Source organism: Equus asinus, chromosome 7, assembly GCF_041296235.1.
Source record: "Equus asinus isolate D_3611 breed Donkey chromosome 7, EquAss-T2T_v2, whole genome shotgun sequence".
Lineage (NCBI taxonomy): Eukaryota > Metazoa > Chordata > Mammalia > Perissodactyla > Equidae > Equus > Equus asinus.
The window spans coordinates 28,260,236-28,287,540 of NC_091796.1; the positions used below are offsets into that span (position 1 = coordinate 28,260,236).

The window sequence follows — 27,305 nt, forward strand, 5'->3', positions numbered from 1 at the left end:
AAATATGTGACTTAAGGATACAGATCATCTTAACCAAATAATATACTGAGTTTATGTTACACCATTTTTATTTTCCTAGATTAAACTATATTTGGGTACATTGAGGGCTTTTGTAATATACTCACAAGAAACATTGATGTGTTAGAAAAAGACTTCTTACGGTCCATATTGGGAAATGAGAAAGAGGAGGTGATATACTAGGCTCCTGATTCATTATGCTTTTGCCTAAAATTTTGGTTGGATGAGTGGATTCCCTGTTGAAGTTTGAAAGTAATCATTTGCGTATTTTAAAAACTTTGTGTTTTGTGTTCAACAGGTTTTTTTTAATGTTTGTCTTCTAACATATATGACTTTATGGCTTTTATTCTCTTAACAGTTTAAGGAACAAAATTCCGTCTTTTCTTTGAAGGCTTAGTAAAATTTATTTAACGGTAGGATGGGCTAGATAAAACCTACTTGAAAAAAAATTATACTGAAGATGTAGCCTTAAGAGGTTGGTGGAGAGCAATAGCTGAAATCATTCTTGGTAGTATTCATAGCAGGCTCACCTTACGTGGTAATAGCTGAAACTTGGTTGAAGACTGAGTTAAAAAAAATAGGCATCACTTTAAGAAGAAATGGTACCTAGCAAGGTTTGCCAAGAATTTGGCTTAGTAAGCTCGTTAGAGACTATCTTAATAATAAATGCTAAATAGAGGGGAATTTTTGTTGTTTGTTTTTAAATAGAAGTTGATGACCAGAGGAATGAAATGGCTTTGCTGATGTCGTGAGGTCTTGGTGCTAGGACATACATACAACTACTGATTGCTGTTGTAAAGTTTTCCACAGCACACCATTGACTCTCAAAGCCATCATCTTTGGGCCAGGGCTTGGCAGTCCTTTATTTTTGCAGCATTTTGCAGTGCAAAGACTGACCTGTTTGCTGTTGTATCCTGTGCTCTTTCCCAAACCTGATGATTTCTTTTTTGCTTCAGAAACTCATGATTCCACATTCATAGTTCCAAGCCTTTATCTTTCTTCCTTTTGCTTTTATATTTACAATAGCTAATAGAACCAATTGCATTAGCATTTTTTGCCAAATAAAGTTACCATTGGAAATAAGTGATATGAGACTTGCCAGAAATTCCTTTTTTTTTTTTCCTGCTGGGAACGATTCACCCTGAGCTAACATCTGTTGCCAATCTTCTTCTCTCTCTCTTTTTTTTCCCCTTCGCCAGAGCCCCAGTACATAGTTGTATATTCTTGTTGTAGGTCCTTGTAGTTCTCATCTATGTGAACTGCTGCCACAGCATGGCTACTGACAGTGGTGTGGTTCCACACCTGGGAACTGAACCCAGAGAACGTTGAACTTAATCACTAGGCTGTCAGGGCTGGCTCGAAATTCCTTTTTGACAGCCAGCTTTAGGGTTACTTTGTGTTCTCTTGTCATTTCTGTAAAATAAGTTTCCTTAAAATGGGAAATACCTGAAAATAAGAGGAAGGAGGGAAGCACAGTAATGAATTCTAAGTTAGTTGGATTTCTTTAGAAAGCCTCAGAGGTATCTTATATGTGTCTGACTGTCTTTGTTGGTGTTAGTATTCTGCATGATTTAGTGTTGCTTATGCTACTGTAAGTAAGCAAACTTCAGTTGAGGTATTTATTAGGATCAGGGACTTGGGGAAAGATGCACTGAATTTCTTGCTTAGAAAGATACTTCTTGAAAAGCTATTATAGTTTTTTTTTTCACATCCTTTTTATTTTGACTTTATATTTTACATTTTTATTTATTTATTTTTTATTAAGGTTATGAAAGTTAACATCCTTGTGAAATTACAGTTGTACATCATTATTAGTCTTGTTGTAGGTACACCACTTCACCCCTAGTGCCCTCCCCCCCCCGTCCCCTTGCAACCACCCATCAGTTCTCTTTGTCCATATGTTAACTACCACCTATGAGTGGAGTCATACAGAGTTCGTCTTTCTCTGTCTGGCGTATTTCACTCAACATAATACCCTCAAGGTCTGTCCATGTTGTTGTGAATGGGACGACTTTGTCCTTTTTTATGGCTGAGTAGTATTCCATTGTATATATATATACCACATCTTCTTTATCCAGTCATCAGTTGCTGGGCACTTAGGTTGGTTCCATGAGTTGGCTATTGTGAATAATGCTGCGGTGAACATAGGGGTGCATGGAACTTTTGGAATTGCTGATTTCAGGTTCTTAGGATAGATACCCAGTAGTGGGGTGGCTGGGTCATAAGGTATTTCTATTCTTAACTTTTTGAGGAATCTCCATACTGTTTTCCATAGTGGCTGCACCAGTTTGCATTCCCACCAACAGTGTATGAGGGTTCCCTTTTCACCACAGGCTCTCCAACATTTGTCACTCTTGGTTTTGGATGTTTTTGCCATTCTGACAGGTGTAAGGTGATATCTTAGTGTAGTTTTGATTTGCATTTCCCTGATGATTAGTGATGATGAGCATCTTTTCATGTGTCTATTGGCCATTTGTATATCTTCTTTGGAGAAATGTCTGTTCATGTCCCCTGCCCATTTTGTAATTGGGTTCTTTGATTTTTTATTGTTGAGTTGTGTGAGTTCTTTGTATATTATGGAGATTAACCATTTGTCTGATAAATAACTTGTGAATATTTTTTCCCAATTAGTGGGCTGTTTTTTTTGTTTCAAACCTGTTTTCCCTTGCCTTGAAGAAGCTCTTTAGTCTGATGAAGTCCCATTTGTTTATTCTTTCTTTTGTTTCTCTCATGTGAGGGGTTATGGTGTCCGAAAAGATTCTTTTGAAGCTGATGTCAAAGAGTGTACTGCCGATATTCTCTTCTGGAAGACTTATTGTTTCAGGCCTAATCTTTAGGTCTTTGATCCATTTTGAGTTTATTTTAGTGAATGGTGAAAAAGAATGGTCAATTTTCATTCTTTTACATGTGGCTGTCCAGTTTTCCCAGCACCATTTGTTGAAGAGACTTTCTTTCCTCCATTGTAGGCCCTCAGCTCCTTTGTCGAAGATTAGCTGTCCATAGATGTGTGGTTTTATTTCTGGGCTTTCAATTCTGTTCCATTGATCTGTGCATCTGTTTTTGTACCAGTACCATGCTGATTTGATTACTGTAGCTTTGTAGTATGTTTTGAAGTCAGGGATTATGATGCCTCCAGCTTTGTTCTTCTTTCTCAGGATTGCTTTAGCAATTCGGGGTCTTTTGTTGCCCAATATGAATTTTAGGATTCTTTGTTCAATTTCTGTAAAGAATGACATTGGAATTCTGATTGGGATAGTGTTGAATCTGTAGATTGCTTTAGGTAGTATGGACATTTTAACTATGTTTATTCTTCCAGTCCATGTGCATGGAATGTCTTTCCATCTCTTTATGTCGTCGTCGATTTCTTTCAAGAAGGTCTTGTAGTTTTCGTTGTATAGATCTTTCACTTCCTTGGTTAAATTTATCCCAAGGTATTTTATTCTTTTTGTTATGATTGTGCATGGGATTGAGTTCTTGAGATCTTTTTCTGTTAGTTCATTGTTAGCATATAGAAATGCTACTGATTTATGTATGTTGGTTTTATACCCTGCAACTTTGCTGTAGTTGTTGATTGTTTCTAATAGTTTTCCAATGGATTCTTTGGGGTTTTCTATATATAAGATCATGTCATCTGCAAACAGCGAGAGTTTTACTTCTTCGTTGCCTATTTGGATTCCTTTTATTTCTTTTTCCTGCCAAATTTCTCTGGCCAAAACCTCCAGTACTATGTTGAATAAGAGTGGTGAAAGTGGGCACCCTTCTCTTGTTCTTGTTCTGAGAGGGATGGGTTTCAGTTTTTGTCCACTGAGTATGATGTTGGCTGTGGGTTTGTCATATATGTCCTTTATTATGTTGAGGTGCTTTCCTTCTATACCTATTTTATTGAGGGTTTTTATCATCAATGGATGTTGGATCTTGTCGAATGCTTTCTCTGCATCTGTTGAGATGACCATGTGGTTTTTGTTTTTCATTTTGTTAATGTAGTGAATCACGCTGATTGACTTGTGGATGTTGAACCATCCCTGTGTCCCTGGTATAAATCCCACTTGATCATGGTGTATAATCTTTTTCATGTATTGCTGTATTCGGTTTGCCAAAATTTTGTTGAGGATTTTCACATCTATGTTCATCAGTGATATTGGCCTGTAGTTTTCGTTATTTGTGTTGTCCTTGTCAGGTTTGGGGATCAGGGTGATGTTGGCTTCATAGAATGTATTAGGGAGTGCTCCATTTTCCTCTATTTTCTGGAATAGTTTGAGAAGGATAGGTATTAAATCTTCTTTGAATGTTTGGTAGAATTTTCCAGAGAAGCCGTCTGGCCCTGGACTCTTATTTTTGGGGTGGTTTTTGATTACTGTTTCTATTTCTTTACTTGTGATTGGTCTATTCACATTCTCTAATTCTTCCTGATTCAGTTTGGGTAGGATGTATGAGTCTAGGAATTTATCCATTTCTTCTAGGTTGTTCAATTTGTTGGCATATAGTTTTTCATAGTATTCTCTTATGATCCTTTGTATTTCTTCGGTATCTGTTGTGATTTCTCCTCTCTCATTTCTAATTTTATTTATTTGAGACTTCTTTCTTTTTTTTTTAGTGAGTCTGGCTAAGGGTTTGTTGATTTTGTTAATTTTTTTCGAAGAACCAACTCTTTGTTTCATTGATCCTTTCTACTGTCTTTTTTGTTTCAATATCATTTATTTCTGCTGTAATTTTTATTATTTCCCTCCTTCTACTAACTTTCGGCTTTGTTTGTTCTTCTTTGTCTAATTCCGTTAGGTGTCGTTTGAGGTTATTTATGTAGGATTTTTCTTGCTTATTGAGGTGAGCCTGTATTGCAATGAATTTCCCTCTTAGGACTGCCTTTGCTGCTTCCCAAATAATTTGGTATGGTGTGTTTTCATTTTCATTTGTCTCCAGATAATATTTGATTTCTTCTTTAATTTCTTCAATAATCCATTGTTTGTTTAGTAGCACGTTGTTTAGTCTCCACGTTTTTGGCCCTTTCCCAGCGTTATTCTTGTAGTTGATTTTTAGTTTCATAGCATTATGATCAGAAAAAGATGCTTGATATTATTTCAACCCTCTTGAACTTATTGATGCTTGCTTTGTTTCTCAAGATATGGTCTATCCTTGAGAATGTTCCATGCGTGCTTGAGAAGAATGTGTAACCTTCTGTTTTTGGATGAAGTGTCCTATATATATCTATTAGGTCCGTCTGATCTAATTTTATATTTAATTCTATAATTTCCTTGTTGATTTTCTGTCTGGATGATCTGTCCATTGTGTTAATGGGGTGTTGAGGTCCCCTACTATTATTGTATTGCTGTTGATGTCTCCTTTTAGTTTTGTTAATAGTTTCTTTATGAATTTTGGTGCTCCTGTGTTAGGTGCATATATATTTATAAGTGTTATGTCATCTTAGTGGAGCGTCCCTTTTATCATTATATACTGCACCTCTTTGTCTTTCTTTATCTGTTTTGCTTTGAAGTCTACTTTGTCTGATATAAGTATGGCAATACCTGCTTTCTTTTGTTCATTATTAGCTTGGAGTATTGTCTTCCATCCCTTCACTTTGAGTCTGTGTGTCTTTGGGGCTGAGGTGCGTTTCCTGGAGGCAGCATATTGTTGGATCTTGTTCTTTGATCCATCCTGCCACTCTGTGCTTTTTGATTGGAGAGTTCAATCCATTCACGTTTAGAGTGATTATTGAAACGTGGGGGCCTACTCTTGCCATTTTATCACTTGTTTTCCGGTTCTTTTGCATTTTGTCCTGATGGAGAGCTGTTACTTTGTGTTATTGTTCTTCTGCTTATCTTCTTTCTTCTGGATTTTGCAGCCCCCTTCCTTTTTTTGATTTTTCAGGAATGAGGTTCTTCCTGAGCATTTCTTGAAGAGGAGGTTTTGTGGCGATGAAGTCCCTTAACTTTTGTTTATCTGGGAAAGTTTTTGTTTCTCCATCGTATTTGAAGGATATTTTTGCTGGGTAGAGTATTCTTGGCTGCAGGTATTTGTCCTTCAGAGTTTTGAATATTTCATTCCAATCTCTTCTAGCCTGTAAGTTCTCTCCTGAGAAGTCTGCTGATAGCCTTATGGGGTTTCCTTTGTAAGTTATTTTCTTCTGCCTGGCTGCCCTTAGTATTTTCTCTTTGTCGTTGACTTTTGCTAGTTTTCCTACTATATGCCTTGGGGTTGGTCTTCTTGCGTTAATAAAGTTTGGAGATCTATTGGCTTCTGTCACATGAACTTCCATCTCTCTTCCCAAGTTTGGAAAGTTCTCAGCTATTATTTCTTTGAATAGGCCTTCTGCCCCCTTCTCCTTCTCTTCTCCCTCTGGTATACCTATAATCCTTATGTTGCATCTCCTAATTGAGTTGGATAATTCTCAGAGAGTTTCTTCGTTTCTTTTTACTCTTAGTTCTCTCTCCTCCTCTGTCTGCAGCATTTCTGTATTCCTATCCTCCAAATTGCTAATTCTGTCCTCCGTATTATCGACCCTACTGTTCAGAGAGTCCAGATTTTTCTTAATCTCCTCCATTGTGTTCTTCATCTCCAGTATTTCTAATTGGTTCTTCTTTATAGTGTCAAGCTCTTTTGTGACATAGCTCCTGAACTCATTGAGTTGTCTATCTGAATTCTCTTTTGACTCGTTGAGTTTTTTAAGAATGGCAGTTTTGAAATCGTCGTCATTTAGGTTATAGATTTCATTGTCTTTGGGATTGTTTTCTGGGTGCTTATCATTTTCCTTCTGTTCTGGAGATTTAATATATTTTTTCATACTGCTTGCGTGGATTTGTGCCTCCGCATAGAGATAGAGTTTAGTCACTGCTTCCACTTGTTGCGACTGGTGTGGGGGAGGGCACCTGTTTAGACTGCACCAACCAGGAACCCTGTCAGCTGTTACTGACTGGACCTGGACCCCTCCTCATAGTCGCAGTGGTCCTGTGGGGTCCCTCGTTGGTTGTGGGGGCAATCGCAAGGGGGCCTCAGGCTGCTGGTGCCTACTATTGCAGCCCACTTGGACGCGCTCCCTCCTTGTGGTCTGCAGCAGTGTTGTGGGCTTTCCCAGCAGCCAGTAGCAGGATCACCTATAATTGCCGCTTTGTCCCTAACAGAGCCCACAAGATCACACTTGTCCACTATAGGTCCCAGCAGAGCTATGGGTATCTTCTGCAGTCTGTCGTTAGCTCACCTAGCTGTGCTACTTTTGCGCCAGGGCCTTCCCGCCTTGCGATTGCCAGTTGGGACCTCTCCACTAGTGCTGTGCAGAGGCTTTCGCTGAGGCTGCTGTAGGAACCTGGAGTTCCCCCCTGGGCTATGTAGCCGTTTCACTGGAGCTCCACTGTGCCCCACTCCACTCTCACAGGATCTCTGGGAGCTGTTTACCTCATCTGGGACATGGCCAGAGTCCGTGGGCCTGGTGCTGGCTTGTAAGCTGCTGCCTTGTGGGGAATTCTGCTCTAGGGAGCTTCCTGGTGTTCCGAATGCTGGGCGGGGGCTCCCTGCTAATGGCGAGCAGAGGCTGTCCGTGCCGGGGAGGTGCGGGACCCCGGAGCCTCCCCCTGGGCCGCAGAGCCGGGCGCTGGGCCTCCAACCGTGTCCCCAAGCACGTCTATGGGAAGTCCGGGCACCCCCTGCACCAACCTGTGCTCTGGAGACCCTGGGCCCAGCAGCAGCTTGCAGTCTGATGCCGTATTGGGGAATCCGCCCACCAGGAGCTTCCCTTTGTTCTGGATTCTGGGAGGGGCCTTCCAGCTAATGGTGAGCAGAGGCTTTCCCTGCCGTGGGTGGTGTGGGACCCTGGAGCCTCTCCCCGGGCCGCAGAGCCAGGTGCTGGAGCTCCAATCGTGTCCCCAAGCACGTCTACGGGAAGTCTGGGCACCCCCTGCACCAACCCGTGCGTTGGAGACTTGTGAACCCGGCAGCAGCTTGTGGTCTGGTGCCAGCCAGGGAATCTGCCCGCTGGGAGCTTCCCTTTATTCTGGATTCTGGGCGGGGCCTCCCTACTAATGGCGAGCGGAGGCCTTCCCTGCCACTGGGTGTGGGACCCTGGGGATTCTGCCTGGGCTTAGGTGTAATCGCAGGGGGCTTGCGTACGGCTGTTGTCACCTGTTTCCACCATCACTCCGCTGGTGAGTGCACACTCCTGCCCTTGGTGTGTGGCGATGCTATGGGGGAGTCCGCTGGAAGAGAGCCTCCTGCAGGAACTAGGCTGTCCGGGGGTCGGGGGTCAGGGGTCAGAGAGTTTTCACCTATTTCCACCTCCTCCCGGAGGGAATTCCGTCCGCCTTCCGTTGTATAGTAGCACAAAACTCTTAGGCATCTTGAGATGCTATCTGGATATCCTTTGTTAATCGGTGAATGTCCAATTAGTTGTGGATTTGACGGGGGAGAGACAAGACCGCTCACTCCGCCATCTTGGTCCTGCCCCATCATAGTTTTTTAATGCATGAAACCTTGAGTAAACTGTAGCTGGTGTGTCATGAGGTAGGCCAAGAATTTTCTTGTTTTCCATCTTTGTTGTCCATTGCATAGGGTAAGATAGATAAATCATCATCTTCACATATGGAGGAAATGAAGCAAGTTGAAGTATGATGGCCATGGCATTGTGATATTTGTTGCTGTTGGAGTGTGATTTAGAGCTGCACTGTGCAGTGTTAGTCCAAATTGGGATGTGCTGTAAGTGTAAAATACACACTGGATATTGAGACTTAGTATGCAAAAATATCTCGACACTTAAAAAAATTATTTTTAAGTCACAAAAATTGATTACATCTTGACATAATACTTTTGATTTATTGAGTTAAATAAAGCATATTATCAAAATTAATTGAAATTTTATTTTAGTATGGCTACTAGAAGATTTAGAATTATATATATAGTTCCTAGTTCTATTTGACAGCACTGATCGAGAGTGTAAAAAATGGTTGCAAGGATTACAACTTTAATATTCTCTGACTTGTACAATATGAAATATGGAGACATTTAGTATATGAACTAGAATTATGGTACAGCTTTTATATGCAGATTACTTTGATATATTTAAATTTGTTTGCATTTTAGGAAACCGGCAAGTATTGTTCCGACACTATTTAAAAGGCAAGCAGGGGCCTGGCCCCAAGGCTAAGTGGTTAAAGTTCTATGCGCTCCACTTTGGTGGCACAGGTTCACGGGTTTGGATCCTGGGCACAGACCTAATCCACTCACCAGCCATGCTGTGGTGGTGTCCCACGTACAAAAAAAAAAATAGAGGAAGATTTGCACAGGTGTTAGCTCAAGGCTAATCTTCCTCAAGCAATGAAAGAGGAAGATTGGCAACGGATGTTAGCTCAGGGCAGATCTTCCTCAGCATAAAAAAAAAAAAAGGCAAGCAGAGTTTTAAAGATTTACTTCTGGGCTATCATGAGACTTAAAAGTGCAGAACAGAGGAATTATTATGAATCAGTGCTAGCTGTAGGTGTTGCCACTGCATACCTGCCAGGTTGAGAAGGAATCCCAGGTAGTGGTGGAGGGTGCAGCACTGTGGGAAAAGTTTCATTAGGGTCCATTTCTGAAAGAGATTTTGGTCTGCTCCAGATCTTACTCCTTTTTCTGGCCAGATGGTTCACGAGTGTATGAGTAAATCTGACCCAAGAGTACTTTACCTCCGAGTTCACAGTTGCCTGAAAATCACTAAGTAGGTGGATTTATGAGGCAGTAAGTGTTTAAAAGTATTTAGTAGGTTCTGTTGAGTAAATAGATGGTGTGGTATGAAGCAGGAACTGCTTTATAACCTTCATCGTATACCCAAGAACAAGTTGTTAGAGTGCTGTGGAGGGAATCATGCCCTTTAAGATTTATGACCACCCATTTCCTTGCTCTTCAAAGGTCTTTTTCTCCTTGGATACTCAGCTGGGAATTTCATTCATGTTAGAAGCTTGCTAAATAAGATGTATGTGTTTTTTAGCTTTAATATTTAAAAATATCCTTATTTTCTTGCGTTGTCTGTTCCTTAGTATTTGAGATGGGGTGAAAAATTCATTGGATTTTGGATGACAATTCTTTCTTCATTTTGTAGGTTTACTAAGCATCAGAAGTTACACATACAGCGTGGCTAAATCTAATTTTTTGCTTGGTTAATTGATGATAATATTGTAACAGACATTACATTATGTGTTGGTAGAACTTAGTTTTGAAAAGGAACATTTTCATTGGTTATAAATTTCATATTTGTAAAGCAAATATGGCTTTACTCTTGAGCTCAGTCAGATAATGAGGTGGTTAATAGAAACTAATAGATTGTAGATTGCCAAAATTAAGAGGACAAAATATAACATCATAACTTGAATGTAATTTGGGAGGGGGCTCCCTGTGTAAACAGGAATGATTCTAAGTGGTATGTGAAAATGCTGTTACTAGCACATGCCAGTTGATAGATTGCTGGAAAAACCAGATTTTACAGTATATTTTAGATAGGGTTTTTGTATACTTGAGGGTGACTACTGGCTTATGTCCTTTTTTTTTCCCTTTCCTTTTAGAATATGGTTTCTAGTTTTAGGGTTTCTGAACTACAAGTGTTACTAGGCTTCGCTGGACGGAATAAAAGTGGACGCAAACATGACCTCCTGATGAGGGCGTTGCATTTGTTGAAGAGTGGCTGCAGCCCTGCAGTTCAGATTAAAATCCGAGAATTGTATAGACGCCGATACCCAAGGACTCTTGAAGGACTGTCTGATTTATCCACAATCAAATCATCAGTTTTCAATTTGGATGGTAGCTCGTCACCTGTAGAACCTGACTTGGCCGTGGCTGGAATCCACTCGTTGCCTTCCACTTCAGTTACACCTCACTCACCGTCCTCTCCTGTTGGTTCTGTGCTGCTTCAAGATACTAAGCCCACATTTGAGATGCAGCAGCCATCTCCCCCAATTCCTCCTGTCCATCCTGATGTGCAGTTAAAAAACTTGCCCTTTTATGATGTCCTTGATGTTCTCATCAAGCCCACAAGTTTAGGTAAGTGTTGGAGAAATCACTTTCTTCTGGACAAGGGAGTAAATAAAGCAAGAGGCCTTCAACTATTGATTAATGCTTTGCTGTTAATATTATAAAATTGAGGTATTAATGCCAAATGTTTAAATTGATAAAAACATATTGGCAACTATGCCTGAAATCTAATATAAAACTGTTAATTCATCATTTGAGTGCTCTTTTTATGGCGTAGAACTCAAATTGGTTCTGTGTGTATAGGAACAGGCAGAAATCTTATTGTGTGTGATTCTGTTTTTTGATATTTTTACAAAGAGACTTAGTTTATATGTAACATAGCTTTTAAACTAAAAGAAACCTTTTATACTTAGTTTTTTTATGAAGTGGTGCAGGGAGTTTAACACATTTTTTAGCTTTTGTTTAATATCCATCAACTTCTCTGAAAATTTAATAAATTTTATCATATTACTAAGAGTTGATATGTGTGGCTTTAATTATGAAATGCCATTTCCCAGACAATTTATGTCATCAAAAATCCAAGTACTTCTGTAAGTAATTTCATTAGGCAGTAATAAATTGTCATTACAACACAGAAGTCATCAGCCTAAGTAAAAGTTTGTTCATCTGGGAGATTATTTTTTTTTTCCATCCTGGGAAAACCCTTTTTCTTTCAAGTCATTTGAAAAAACTAACTGTATCAATGTGCTTTTTCCCCCTTTTGTATAGGATTATACCACAGTACATCTTAGTTGAGTCAAAAGGAAATTTTGAGGTACAGGGCTAGTTGATGGGATCAGTATGGTGTGATTGGTGGCTGACAAGGTGGCTCTGCTTTTCCCAGGCCCTTTCTCCTGGCTTTGTTTTTATTTAGCAATACTGAGCCAGGCAGGTAGAGTATGTCATTCTGAAATAAGGATGCTGTGTTTGCTCACATTTTATTATTTGTACAGAGTCCTATGAGTAGAATTATGGCATCAAAAAATAAGAACGTTTTAGACTCTTGATAACATATTGCTAAATTAGTTTCCAGAAGAGCTGTGCCAGTTTAAATTACACAGAGTGAGTGAATGTCTCTCACTGCACTTTACTTCCTGCCTTTATTAGGTGTTATTAAAAACAAATCTTTGTGGATTTTTTGATAGGTGTAAACTTGTATCTTGTTTAGATTTTTCATTTTTAAAATTAATAACAGATGCAAACATTTAAAATGTTTATTACTCAGTTGCTTTTCTTTTATGATTTTACTTTCATCTTTAACTGATTTTTCACAAGTTCGGGTTTATCTGGTTAAAATGTTCCCCATAATTAATTTTTTTATTTCTCCCCTTGTCGTAGTTTTTGGTTTATACCAATGCACAGTATCATGACTCATTCACATACTTCTTTCTCAGCAATTATTGCAAGTTTCTTTGTGTGTATTTTGAGAAAGATTCAGACTGGTGATGTGCTTAGGTGACCCTACCTCATGGGACTCCTCAGGAGCATGGTTGGGGTGGGACTGAGAAGAGAAGAGGGCCTGTGGGGTGTGGTTACAGTTGAAGATGTTTCAGAGACATGGTTGAATGCTGGAAAGAAGACTGGAGACTGAGAGAAGATGCAGCAGTGTTTTCTCTACTCATTAGCATCAGTGGTATGATGAGGGGTAAACCCTGGAGAGGCTTTGTGCTTTTTTCTTTCCTTGCTTTCCTATTTGTTCAGAAATAGAAATAGGAATTTTCTTGCTTTTCTGTATTCCTCATAGAGTTTCTTTTTCGTTAACCTCAAAGTTAAAGGAAAGTATAAGCTTTTTATAAGTTTACTAAAATAAAGCTTTTTGTCTCATTTGGCTTAGGTAAAATAATGCCATAGATATTTTGTGTTGAAGAGTGACTAAGAAAAACCTGCCTTTTGCTCATAGTTTAAATTAGAATGTAAGAAATATGTATAACCTAAGGGCTTATAAAACAGCTTTTGACCCCTGAGCTAAAAACTATTCATATGTTTTTTTAGGAGTCCCGCCTGTCATTGTTTTTATAAACTTTATAACTGATTCTTGTTTTAAAACAAGGCTTAAACATTTCCTTATCCTGCCTTCCCTAAAGAGAAAAGAAAAGAATTTTCTTAATGTATATAGTCTTATGTCTGATTGATAAAACGGTAATTTAAGTAATGTGCTTTTTAGACTTTGAAGTAGAAAGTTAAAAAATCAACATAGTACTATATAGTCTGCCAGATAAAAGTGGAAAAAAATTGATCATTTCCTGTAATGACCTTTGAAAAATTTTAGTGTCAAAATGTCTAAAGCAATGTAATGATATTCAGAAGATGCCTTAATTTTTAATGATATGGTTTTTATGATGTTGAAAATAAAAATCCTGGAAAAATCTATTTAATTTGAAACACTGCTATGGAGAAACTTGTTTACATTTGGGAAATGAGAATTAAAAATCCTTAGGAGTCAAAGAAGATATCAAGTCCGTATTTCAAAGCACATGTTCTTGACGTCTGCAAGCCAGTCTGTGTATTCTCGATTTTTATATACAGTTGATTAGATGATTGCTAAGCCATCAACATATTATTGAGCAGGAATTAATTGACTTCATGGGAGAGACTGGAAGAGTTGTAGAAAAGAACAGACACAACAGGTCAAAATCTGTTATTCCAAAACCTCTTGGGATATTGAAACCAATAGCCCTTTAGTATTGAGGGAGTCCCTGTTACAGCATCGCGCATGTGTTGATGCTAAAACGAGCCAACCAGAAAACACCACGGTGAGTATATTCTGTTTAAGAACATGCATTATTGGATAGTTTTTCAGTTTGGAATTATTTCTATTCAAAATGGTTAAAATAAAAATATTTTAGCATTTAAAATGACAAACTGTGGCATCCAGAAGGCATGAGGTTCTCTGTAGCTAAGGGTTTACTGTAACAAATGGGTCATCCCCTAGTCTAAAAACAAACTAACAAAAATCTCTGGTCTCCTTCCTTAAATAGCTATTCTGATTTGCTCTCACAGGCAGTCTTTTTCTCTTATTTTCAATTTTCTTCTTTTCTTTTTTCAGATAATTTCTTTTGAAGGTGAAATACTTGGGGAATTTTCTATTTGAAAATTTTTTTTGTATATTCAGTCTTTTCAAAGGAATAAATATAGAATGTTAAGTTATAAAGAATATCAATGAAATGAACAGCTGTGAAACCACTACCCAATTTTTAAAAAAGGAATGTTGCCATTATCTTTTAAGCCATCTCCTTGCCTTTCCTTTCTGAGTTAAATCACTGTCCTGAATTTTGTGTTCCTCTCCTTTGCTTATTTTATATGTATAAAAAAAATAATGTTTAATTGGCTTGCTTTTGAAATTTCTGTAATGGTGTATACTATATACATTCTTCTGTGACTAGCTCTCTGTTTACTCTGTTTATAAGCATCTGTATATTGATACGTCTAGCTGTTTGGTATTTTTTAAATTACTTCAAAGTATTTTGAGCCTTTGATTCTTTAAAATTTCTTCATTGTGCTCTTCAAATTACAAAAGTAATTTATGCTAGTATTTGAAAATTTAAACATCATAGGAATATAACAGAAAAAGCCCCTCATACTCTCTCGTATCACGCAGCTAGTCATATCAGTAGTTAACTGTTTCTCTGCATATGCCATGTCATCTTTTTTCTCTTCTCCATTAAAAACAGCATTTTCCAACTGCAGAGCCACTGTGCCACATTTCTGCTGAGAGAGGACACTACTCTACTTGTATCCTCTGTCAATAGCGCCCCCTGGAGTTTTGTACCATAACAGTCTTTCTTGGAAATGTATTGTAGATGTGTAGATTACAGTAGATCTGTTATTTTGTAGATATACCATAACTTAACCAATATTCTGTTGATGTACATTTTCAGGTTTTTATTATTTATTCAGAAGTATTTTACTGTATAGCATGTGTCAGGCATTATTCTTAGTCTTACAGACATTGCTGCTGTGAGCCTTTTTGCATATGTGTTTCTCAACACTTGTGTACAAATTTATGAAGTATAAATGCCTAGATTTGAAGTTGTGTCAAAGAGTATAAGCATTTAATATTTTTGATATTCAACTTTTGGAGGGAGTTTTGGCAGTTGCTTCAAAAGTGTTGTGCCACTTTATACTCCAATAGTGGATGAATGTATTATTTTCCCTACATCCTCGTCAGCATTGTATTTTTGATCTTTTAATCTTTGCTAATCTGAAAGGTGAAAAATTAGTGAGTCAACATCTTTTTATATTCTTAAATTCCTGAATATTAGGAAATACTCATTAAGCCTCTGGGTACAATTAAACAGATTTAAAATGATATGCACATTAATGTAAAGTCGTTAAAATATTTCACTTCTAAAGAATTTGGATAAATTCAGACACTGTATGCATCATTTCTGTTAACTCAGTTAACAAGTATATAATGAGGATTTAATTTGGATATGGTTATGTAGTCTAATTGTGGAGAAGTCAGAAGTATGGAATGGGCTTAGGAAGTTTGTTATCTAGTTGGTGAGATAATGTTAACATGGGAGAAAAGTAACATTCAGGTATATGCTTGTATGATGAAGCACTATAAAACTCAAATATCATATTGGCCTATTGAATAGGGAAGTCAGTAAAGACTTCTTGAAGGGCCGGCCCCGTGGCCGAGTGGTTAAGTTCATGCACTCGGTTTCGGCGGCCTGGGGTTTGCCAGTTCAGATCCTGGGCATGGACCTAGCAGTACTCATCAAGCCATGCTCATCAAGCCTGACAGTGAAGAAACTACTTTGAATTAAGTAAGACTTGGGGAGACATTGGAAATGTAGGTTTGCTAGGAAAGAGGCGAGGCGATTGTTATGGAGGCTCTTAGAGATAAAGGAGTTTAGACTTGGCTTCATTCAGAGATGGGACACTGCTGAGCATTTTTTTTTTAAGATTTTATTTTTTTCCTTTTTCTCTCCAAAGCTCCCCAGTACATAGTTGTATATTCTTAATTGTCAGTCCTTCTAGTTGTGGCATGAGGGATGCTGCCTCACCGTGGCTTGATGAGCGGTACCATGTCCGTGCCCAGGATTCAAACTGATGAAACACTGGGCTGCCTGCAGCGAGGTGCGCAAACTTAACCATTCTGCTACAGGGCTGGCCCCAACTGCTGAGCATTTTTGAGCAGAGGAATGGTGCTGAAAGTGGTGCTAAGAATGACCAGCTCTGCGCTTGTATCCTGTTGGGAGACTGACAGAGAGGCAGAGTTGCTATTTCATTTGCACAAAGTGGTAATTGGTTGTGAGTAGGATGGTAGTAGTAAAACTGGAGAGGAAGCAGGCTATAAGAAAATTTTAGAAAACAGCACTTAATGACTAACTGGATATAGAGGAGGAAGAAGAGGACTCAGGTAAAGGAAATGAATGATTTCTAGTGATTGGACAATTGGTAACTATTCTCTTTCATAATTCTGAATTAAAGTGACTGTTTTACAAGAAGGGTGAAACCTCACTACTCTGCCCTCCCGAAATGATCTTCGCAGCTGTTATATAGGGGAGAAAGTATTTTGGTAATAAACATCACTGATGATTATTAATATAGTGATGGTTTCTGTATAGGTAAAACTTTAAAAATGACGCGTTTGTTACATTCTGTGTAAATCTCATTAAATTAGAAAACTTTTGGTGTGCGTATAGGAGGATTGTCATTTAAAAAAGTACATGTAAAGCAATGTTCAATGATAACTATATTTGTAAACAATTGAATATTGGAATATAGAATTATTCAGTCAAGTGTTTTGAAAGCACTGTGTGTGCCTCTTAGTTCCAAATGTGTTAAGAAACAAGTTATCAAAAATGAGCTAGTTTCCTAATATAAAACAGAACTTATGTTTATTTCTTCTATTATAACTATAAGAATATTAGTTTTGGTGTATTTTTGTTTATACATGTTTGAGGGTCATCCCCCCCGCCCCTTGTTTTTGATGCAGGGATGCAATGGGAAAAGGAATACTGTAAGAGTAGTCTTTGATTGGTGATGATGATACAATTAATTGATGGGTGATGGGGCACCAAATAGCTCAGGGTAGAGATCTTAGATAATGCAATGTAATAAACTGATTTATTCATTGTTACTTTATGAATTATTTTGTTGGTAGATTAGCTAGACTGAAACATGGTAATCCACAAAGCTGCCTATAAAACCTCTTGGTTTATCTCCTCCCTGAGTGAGCCATTTTATAAGCACTCACTGCTAGGAAACATTCTTGACTAAATATAAACCAGTTTATCAAAAGTTGTCAATATAATACTTCCTGGGCTGGAAGGACTTGGGAGGTTTCATATTTTACTAAAATATTTAACATTTAGGCATATGAAAATATTTTCTACTTAAATATATTACCAAGAAAAAGTCGTTGTTATTAAATAATTTGGAAAATGCGTCTGTTGGGCTGGATTTCTTTTTCCCTCTTTTTCTGAAATTTTGCTGTCTCTTAGAAAGCAGAGACTTTTGTGCAGGACTTCTGAAATTCAAAATGTATTACTTATGTGTAGTGCCTTATTGTTTTTAGAATGCTTTCATGTATGTTACTGCATTTGATTCACAAAACAGCCTTTAAAAGGCAGATGAGCAAAGTGTTATTCCTATTTTAATTGAGGAGTAAAGAAGTCTTTATTTCACCCTATTTTTGAAGGATATTGAATTTTCAGTTGGCACTTTTTTCCTTTCACTACTTTTAAGATGACTTCTGGCCTAGATTGCCTCTGATGAGAAGTCAGCCTTTATTCGTATTCTTGTTCTCTTGTATGTAATGTTTCTTTTTTCTGTGACTGCTTTTAAGATTTTTTTAGTCATCATTAGTTTTCAGTACATTAGTTTGATTTTGATGTGACTAGGTAGTTTTCTTTGTATTCATTTTGCTTGGTGTTTGATCTGTAAGGGTTTGTCCCCCCTCCATCAAAGTTATGGAATATTCTTTCGTTATTTCTGCAAGTTTTTTTTTTTTTTTTCAATGCTCCATCCTTCTGGGGCTTTATTTGTACCTGTGTTAGACCTTTTGAAATTTCTCGCTGGAGAGACTGGGTGCTCATACTGTTAATTAAGATTGAAAATGCAGTGTGTTCACCTCTAATCTCAAAATATAGGTTATTGAATTTGATAGTTAAGAGGTTGTTGGTGACCTTAGCCATGGATGGAGAAGTGGAAAGTAGAATCTGCACAAGGAAGAGTTGGAGTGAAGAGGAATTGAAGATATGGAGAGACTTCCTACTGTAGTTATGTGTTTGTGTTTTATGCCCCATAGTTATGTTTACAACTTGTAGTTTTGTTTGATTTTTAGGCCTTCATCATAAACAGCATCCCTCCCTACGTTTAAATGTTCTGGGAAAATATGAACCGCTTTATGACATGATTGCTAGAAACCTAATTCTTACAATAAATGCTATGCTTAAAGAAAAGTATTTTACCCAATGAGTTAATATTTTTCTTATTTGGTGTGACTTGTGGATTGAAGGCCTCTGACATTATTCAACTGGCATCTTGTTATTTAACTTTATGCATTGGGAAAACTGTGTTTGGTAACACACACAAGAGCCATTTTGTGTCCTCTTGCGTGTGGTTGCAGTACTTGTTAGGAAGCAGAAGGCTTGAAGCCTCTGTATTAGCTTTTGTTTTAATGAGCACTAGAACGCCATTGAGTATTGCATCACTGTAAATCTGTTAGTTCTTTGTGAAGTGAATACATTTCAATTTTTAATAATATGGTTAAGAAGGATGACTTCCTTAGGTAATCTTTTTTTAACTAGATAATCTATTGTATGCAAATAATTACTATGTAGCCAGCTCTGGTGGTCTAGGGATTAAGATCTGGTGCTCTCAGCTCTCACTGCCACGGCCTGGCTTCGTTTCTGAGTCAGGGAACCATACCACCTGTCTGTCGGTTGTCATACTGTGGCGGCTGTGTGTTGCTGTCATGCTGAAAGCTATGCTACGCCACCAGTATTTCAAATACCCGCAGGGGTCCTCATGGTGGACAGGTTTCAGCAGAGCTTCCAGACTAAGACAAAGAAGAAGGACCTGGCCCACCTACTTCCCAAAAAATTTGCCGTGAAAACTCTATGAATAGGAGTGGAGCATTGGCTGGTAGAGCGCCAGAAGGTGAGAGGATGCCGGAAAAAGACCAGGCAGAGTCCTGTCCCTCTGCTGTGCACAGGGGCGCTAGGAGTCGGAATCACCTTGACCAACAACAAAATTTCTATCTATCTTAATAACTCAACTTAGAAGTTTTACATTTCCTCTTATATACTCTGTGTAATTGAATATAAATATTGAAAACAAAACACAACCAAGAAAACAAACAAAAAAGACACATGAATCTTGGATAACGTTCTCCTGGTGGGAGTTTTTGGCTTCCTCAGATTTTCAGTAGCTGATACTGTAGTCAAGGATGAAATGTAGTTTTGGAGGGTTGTGTTATATTTTGGCTATATTATAATTAGCGTGTTAGAATAAAGAATGATAAATGCTTAAAATTGAACCTGCTGTAGAGTCACTTTACTTTCATGATTCCAAAAAGAATAGAGTTTAGTACTACTTTATTTTGGAGTATTTTTACCACAAAAATTTCAGAATTTGGCACAGTCTTTATTGGAAGTGCCTGGTTACTGCAGATCTTGATATAAGATATAATAAATCTTATATTCTTAAATTTGTTATTGGAATATTATCTTTCTTTTTTTTTCTCCCCAGTTCAAAGCAGTATTCAACGATTTCAAGAGAAGTTTTTTATTTTTGCTCTGACACCTCAACAAGTTAGAGAGATATGTATATCCAGGTAAGAGGAATGTTTGGAATATATTTCTCAGTGAATGTTGGTGTATTAGTTTGCTAGGGCTCCATGACAAGGTACCACAGACTGAGTGGTTTAAACGACAGAAATTTATTTTCTCACATTTCATGAGGCTTGAAGTCCAAAATTAAGAGTCAGTGGATTTGGTTTCTGCTGAGGCCTCTCCTTGGCTTACAGATGGCTGCCTTCTTTCTGTGTGCTCTCATGGCCTTTCCTTTGTGTGCCTGTGCGTCCTTGGTGTCTCCTCCTCTTCTTGTAAGGACACCAGTCAAATTGGATTAGGGCTGCACCCTTATGACCTCATTTAATCTTAATTGCCTCTGTAAATTCCCCGTCTCCACATATAGTCTCATTGGGGATAAGGGTTCAACATATGAGTTTTTAGGGGGCACAGTTCAGTCCGTAACAGTTGGACTATTTCTCCTTAAGAAAGTGTAGTATACTTTGACTAAGGTTAAATATTTAATAAATACTCTGTATTAGGAAAAGATTTTAACCTTTGAATAAAACCCCAGAGTACCTTTTGAATTACTTTTTGTCACATTTGGCAATAACTTTTTTTAAATGAAATTTTTATTTCAAATTTAGCAACATAAAAAAGAATTTGTGATAACAACCCAAAGATAGGATGACCATATACTTTATCATCAAAACTGAGGCAATTTTAGAGTGAAAGTAGACATTATTAATAATTTTTCTAGGATAAGATCATAAACTAGGACTGTTATGAGCTGTATTGTCACCTGGACCAAAAAATTAGTAGAAATATTAAAACAGTTATGGAGGGCCAGCCCGGTGGTGTAGTGGTTACCTTCGTGCACTCTGCTTTGGCGGCCTGGGGTTTGCAGTTTCGGAACCCAGGCATGGACCTACACACTGCTTGTCGAGCCACACTGTGGTGGCGTCCCTCGTAGTAAAATGGAGGAAGATTGGCATGGATATTAGCTCAGGGCCAATCTTCACCCCCAAAAAGTGAAGAAGAAAAAAATAGTGGAAGGTACTCTTAGCTTTGCTGTTTAGAAAAATAGGAGAAGCTTAACGTATACAGATTTATAAAGAGCAAATGAATTGAGAGATGTAAGAGGAAAGAGAAGGAAATTTGTGGTGTATACTTTTCCAATTAAAAAATAGTCACCTTTAGTATTAATAATATATTACTTATATGGCTCTTTAAAACTGATTCGTAAAGATTTAACACAAGAAGGTTGAATCTGGAGGTTGAATGATTTTCCGGGATTGTAGAGTTAAAAGTAGAACAAAGGGTTCAGCAGATGAGAGGTCTTTTGCCTTCTATCCACTGTTTGTTGGAACGCTCATCTCAGATATTAATGTGAGTTTTTAAAAAATAAGGATTCTGCAGCTGTTTTCAAAATTCTGTATTCAACATTAGTTACATAAGGTTTTTACAGCCAGAGTTTTCCGTCTTTAATATGTTCATGTGCACTGTCAGTCTCCCAAGATGGTGGATTCAAAGTTTTGGGCTTCATGTCTCTTTTAAACACCGTGACGTCTTGAAGATGCACTCTTGTTATATGGAGGAGTCTGGGATGCAGCCATAGGTTTTTTCACTGATCGCTCTTAATAATATCTATATAGAGAGAGCTCTCTTAAAATCTCAAAATGACTTTATAATCTGACCCTGTAAAATCTCAGCTCTTAAAGAGTAGTGCATAAATAGACTGGCTCTCCCACAAGGGGTAAAAAGAGAAAGTTGAAAAATGAGATTAAGAGAAAAAAGACAGTACAAGGATTAGTCCAAAAGACCCAATAGCCAAATAATTGGGCTTTCAGAAAAAATAGAGAAAATTTAGAGGAGGAAATTGTCAAAGAAGTAAAATGAATGTAGCTTGATGTAGTTCATGTCCACGACATTGCAGTGAGTCTTTGTAAATTGGAAGTACTTTCAATCTTGGGGATAGTAATAAACCAAATAACAAATAAATAGAATAAATTAAAAATTTTATATCTAAAACCATATCATTAATCTTAAGTTTTGTTTGTTATTCAGTGATGATCCTTTGCTTGAGATGAAAGTTTACGAAATGTTTATTGGGCACAAAGCACTATATTATATGACAAGACCCCTTTCTACAAGTTGCACTGAACCAGCTCATATGCATACAGTGATCATTGGCATTGCATGGTGTTATGAAAAGAGCCAATTCAGTAACGACAAGTAAGAGCTGATTTATAGGAGGAGATTACTATTAACCTCGGCAGTCTGGGAAAGCTTCACTAGGGTATTGGGTGGGCCTTTGAAGGAAGAAGATTATTTAGAGTAAGTAGATTTAAAGATACAGGTTTCAAGATATATTTTTAGGTGAACAAAGCAAGGCACAGAATTATGAATAATATGCTACCAGTTGCCTTAAAAAGGTATATAAATGTGTGTGTGTGTAATTTGCTTAAGTGCATAAAATATGTCTGGACAGATAGGATTAGCTGCCTCTGGAGAGGGGAATTGGGTGGTTGGGGTCAGAGTTGGGGGAGTCTTTTCACTTTATATTCTTTTTTGTATCTTTTTGAAGTTTGAACTCTGAGTGTATTAACTAGTCAAAAAATGAATGACTAAAATTTAAATAATTGCTTTCAATTAAAAATTTTAATCATGTCTGGAGATGGGTAGTGGTGATGGTTGCACAGCAGTGTGAATGTGCTTAATGCCACAGAGCTATACACTTAAAAACAGTTTATGTGATAAATTTTATCTAATGTATATTTAACTACGATAAAAACACTTAAAATAAATTAACTATAAAAGTAAGGTTGTTTGCAGTCATCCTTCCCAAAAAAACAAAATAAAACACACATATACATGTACATACAAACCCCAGCCTTTTCAGAGTTGTGTAATCAAATAATGAAAAATCTCCTTCTTCCTAATAAGTAGAAGTAAAAATTTGGTACTCGTTGCCTAGCTTCAGTAATTACCAACGTGTTTACAGTCTGTATGTGACCCCCCCCAACACTTTTTTCCTGAAATATTTTAAAGCAAATCACAAGCATCATATAATTTCACCCAGAAATACCTCCAGGTGCATCTCTAATTAATTTTTAACATAATCACACTAAAAAATTAATAATTCCTTGATATAAAACAATGTCCATATTTAGATATTCTCAGTTGTTTCAGTATTCAAACATGACCTATGTATTACTTTTGACTTTTGTCTCAAGATTTTTAAAAAACTTTTTAACTTTGAAGTAATTACAGATTTATAGAAAAGTTGTAGAAATAGTAGATTTGCTTTTCACCTAGCTTCCCTTGATATTAACATCTTGCATAACCATAGTGCAATTACCAACACCAGGAAATTCACCTTGGTACAATACTGTATACTAAACTACAGACTTTATTTGGATTTCAGCAGATTTTCTGCTAATGAACTTCTGTCTTGATCCAGTCCAAGATCCCAAATCACATTTGTTGTGTCATTTTAGTCTCTTTCAGTCTGTGACAGTTTCTTAGGTTCTACTTGTCTTTCATAACTTTTGATACTTTTGAAGAATACTGGTCAGATATTTTGTAGAATGTCCCTCAGTTTGGGTTTCTCTGATATTTTATCTTGATTAGATTGAGGTAATGCATTTTTGGCAAGAATACCTCAAGTTATATGCCCTTCTCAGTGTATCATATCAGGGGCTACATGATGTTGATAGATCTTATTTTTGATGATGTCAGCCTTGATCACTTGGGTAAGGTACTGTCTACTAGATTTCTGTAGTGTAAAGTTGACTTTTTCCTTTGTTATTAATAGATATCTTGAGGGAGATACTTTGAAACTAGGTACATATTCTGTTTCTCTTCAAAGTTTTGCCCACCAATTAAGTGTTCACTCATGGATCTTGCCTTCAGCGATTACTTCATCATAATCACTCTTGTGTTCTAGTTGTGTGATTTTCTGTTATCCATATTCTTTTTCACATTGGAGTTATTCTTTTGTACGGAAGAGCTGTCCCTTCCTCCCCTGTTTATTTATTCAATTATTTATTTGTATCCATGTGGGCTGTTGAGTTCTCTGGGTAATCCATTGCTATAGCAATTTATATTGTTGCTCAAACTGTTCCACCTTTGGCCATCGGACGTTCTTTCAGGTTAGCTCCTGTGCCCCCTAAGCCCCCCCTTTTTTTTCCGCTGAGGAAGATTTGCCCTGAGCTAACATCTGTTGCCAATTTTCCTTCTTTTTGCTTGAGGAAGATTTGCCCTGAGCTAACATCTGAGCAAGTCTTTCTCTATTTTGTACATGGGTTGCGGCCACATCATGGCAGCCGTTGAGTGGTGTAGGTCCATGCCCAAAGTGGAATGCGCTCAACTCAGCCACTAGGCCATGGGGCCAGCCCCTCATATGCTCTTTTGATACATCACCATCCATTTCTGAGCACTGCTTTACTTTTTGGCACCACAAGATGCTCAAGGCTCATCTTGTAATTTCTCTGCCCCAGTTCTGGAATTGATCACTTCTCTAAGCAGTTCCTCTTATAATACTTGCTACCACTTGCTTTGGAAAAAGTGGTTCATTTGACTGTGTAGCATATTATGCATTCTAGATTTTGATGATTTCACTTCTTGTGGTGTCATTTAACTTCTGTTCCCATGGTTCTCAAACTTTGCCACATACTAAAATCAGCTGGGGAGCTTTTAAGCATCCAAATACCCAGGTTTCATTCATAGTAATTAAATTAGAATCTCTGAGGATGGAAGCCAAACAGTAGCAGTTTTTAGAGCTCCCCACTTGTTTCCAGTTTGCAGCAAATTTGAGAACCACTGCTGTGCATCCAGCTTCTCTCCCTTGCCTGTAATGGTAGTAAGGTCTAAACTAGAGGCTTGGCTACATGGATGTTTGGGTGGTTTTGTTCTTTTTATTATACCTTGTGAAGACTGATCAGTGAGTTCAGCTTTCTTCTTGGTTTTATCACTACCCCTTCCATTTGGCACTACTGCCTCTGTAATCATGCTCTCAGTTTCTCACACTGACTTCTCTTACCTGTTCCCAAGAATCAATCTGTGATTCTCTTCTCACTACTCTGTGATAGTATCTGTGAATGTGCTTTATTTTTATATTTGTGGCTGCAAAATCACCAAGACTTTCCTCTGGAGTCCTTTCTCACTGCCTCTACTTTGAGGACCCACAGGCACATCAAACACAGCACATCCAGAACTGAACTTGGCTTCCTCCTTAACTTGCTTGTCTTTTATTCATTTAGTCTCACAGAATATATTTATTGACTATCTACTATAGTACAGACAATGTTCCAGCCACCAGGGGTGCAAAGTTGAAAAATAAACTGGCCTCAGGGAGGTATTTGCTTGGTATATTTCTTCCTATTGCTTATTTCATTGATGACATGGGATTTGCCTGGACGTATTATCCTGCCTCTTCGTATTATTCCACACTTCATCTACCACATCCCGTCAGTTTGCTGCATGCCACTGATTCTTCTTTTATATCTCAAGATTTAAAACTTGATGCAACTATCTTTGAGGGAGCTAGCATGGTCTTTAGAATAATACCAACTGGAATGTGAATTCTGGCTCAACCACTCAGGTCCATATGCCCCTGGGTAAGGTAGTAAAGCCCATTGAATTTTATTTACTCAGTGTGTAAAATTTGAAAAATAAGCACCACCTCACTCAGTGGTTGAGGGAATTGAATGCCCTAACTTGCTCTGTCTCCTCTTATCCTGGTTGAGTAGCATCACCATTCCACCTGCACCATTCCAAAACCTAGGCACTATCCTAGATGCTCCCCTTGCCTTGTCCTACCTTCTTGTATCTAGTCAGTCATTGAGTGCTCTCAGTTTTTGTGCCTAAATATCATTCACTGATATTCACGTTTAAATAGCTTTCAAGCCCTCATTTTTTGCCTATACTATTGTAATGGTCTCCTAACTCTCCCAGCTGACTGTGTGGTCTTTCTAAAGCCCATTTAGTTTTTTCTCTCTTGTGCTTAAAAACCCTGTGGTGATACCTCATGAAGTCCACTCTCCATTGCCTGGCAATTCTCTTCCACATCTTGCTCTACTCATCTTTTTTATTGTCTCATCTCCTGTCACTCTTCCCCAGCAGCCTGTACTCTGACTAGGCTTTCACAGCTCTGTATCTTCGCACATCTTCCTCCTTCCTCCTTTGCTTGGCAAACCTAGTCATGTTTTAAGGGCCAGATCAAGTCTTACCTCTTCTGTGGTGCCTTTTCAGATTTCCCCGAATACACCCTTTGTCTCTCACTGTACTCTGTACTTATTTTCTATCAGAGCATTGTTGCATTTATTTGACTACTTGCATTTACAAACTTTTTGATGAAAGCAACATCTCCTACTCACTTGTATATTCTCAAAGCCTGTCACAGTGCCTGGCATATAGTAAATGCCTACTTTATGTCTGATGGATGAATGAGAGCAACATGTGAAAGTTCCTAGAACAGTGACTGGAGGAAAAGGAATGTCAGAAGATGGTTAGTCATTATTCATAATGTTTGTTTAGATACTTAGCACATTGCATTTCCCAATTTATGTTAATTTCTCTTACTAGAATAAAGTGTAAATCTTTAGCTATTCAAAGCCCTTTATAACATGTTCCTATCTATTTTTCTAGGTTTGTCTTTTCTCATTTCTCTTTTTTCAAAGTAATTTCCCCAACCTAACAAGAGTCTGCTATGTATCTCTGGTTGATCCTCACTCTTTCCTTTTGTTTAGAATCACGGCACTAGTGAAGCCTCTGTTACTGATGGAAGTGTCTCTCTCGAAGTAGAAATAGAAAGAACCAGTGCTGTACAAACCCTGTGTTCTAATTTGATTGGACTAATTGTGATAAATAGCTTGAACTTTCAAGATAAAATTAAATTTCCCTTTTTTCTGTAGCACTTATTTTTCATAATATACTATAGCAGTTACCACATTTTATGTTAGTTGTATAAATCTTTTACCTACTAGCCTATAAGACTTTTTTTTTTTTTTTAAGATTTTATTTTTTCCTTTTTCTCCCCAAAGCCCCCCGTACATAGTTGTTTTGTATATTCTTCGTTGTGGGTCCTTCTAGTTGTGGCATGTGGGACGCTGCCTCAGCGTGGCTTGATGAGCAGTGCCATGTCCGCGCCCAGGATTCGAACCAACGAAACACTGGGCCGCCTGCAGCGGAGTGCGCGAACTTAACCACTCGGCCACGGGGCCAGCCCCCCTATAAGACTTTTGAGAGTAAATATTGTGTCTTAGTTGCCTTTGAAGCTCTGGGGACCAGACTGAAATGTTTCTTGATTTTACTGAGTGGAATGATATGGGTTACTTGCAAGTGGTAAGTGTTGTCTAGGATATTGGGATGTTTTGAGTAGACATTTGAGAAGGGTGGAGACTACTACTGGCAAGGAAAACAGTGAGAGCAGAGTTAACAATAATAGCAGCCAGCTGCTCACACTTGTTGAACACTTCTTATATCCAGGCACTTTTCATGTATTTAACATGTTTAATCATCACAACAACTCCATAACGTAGGTGCAGTCATTTTCCATCTTTGACAGATGTAAAAACT

General features: G+C 37.9%; 1 protein-coding gene across 18 annotated transcripts in view; it reads left to right on the forward strand.

Annotated features, from left to right (window-relative positions):
• Positions 1-27,305, forward strand: part of PIAS2 (protein inhibitor of activated STAT 2) — a 136,759-nt gene that overhangs the window by 20,841 nt on the left and 88,613 nt on the right. For all 18 annotated transcript variants that reach the window (XR_011504425.1, XR_011504426.1, XR_011504429.1 and 15 more), the window contains 2 exons: positions 10,533-11,007; positions 19,684-19,768. Coding sequence is in view for 12 of the 18 variants with exons in the window: in XM_044774673.2 (XP_044630608.1) it covers positions 10,533-11,007; positions 19,684-19,768 (560 nt within the window). In the remaining 6 variants the exon portion in view is untranslated. The remainder of the gene's footprint in view (positions 1-10,532; positions 11,008-19,683; positions 19,769-27,305) is intronic.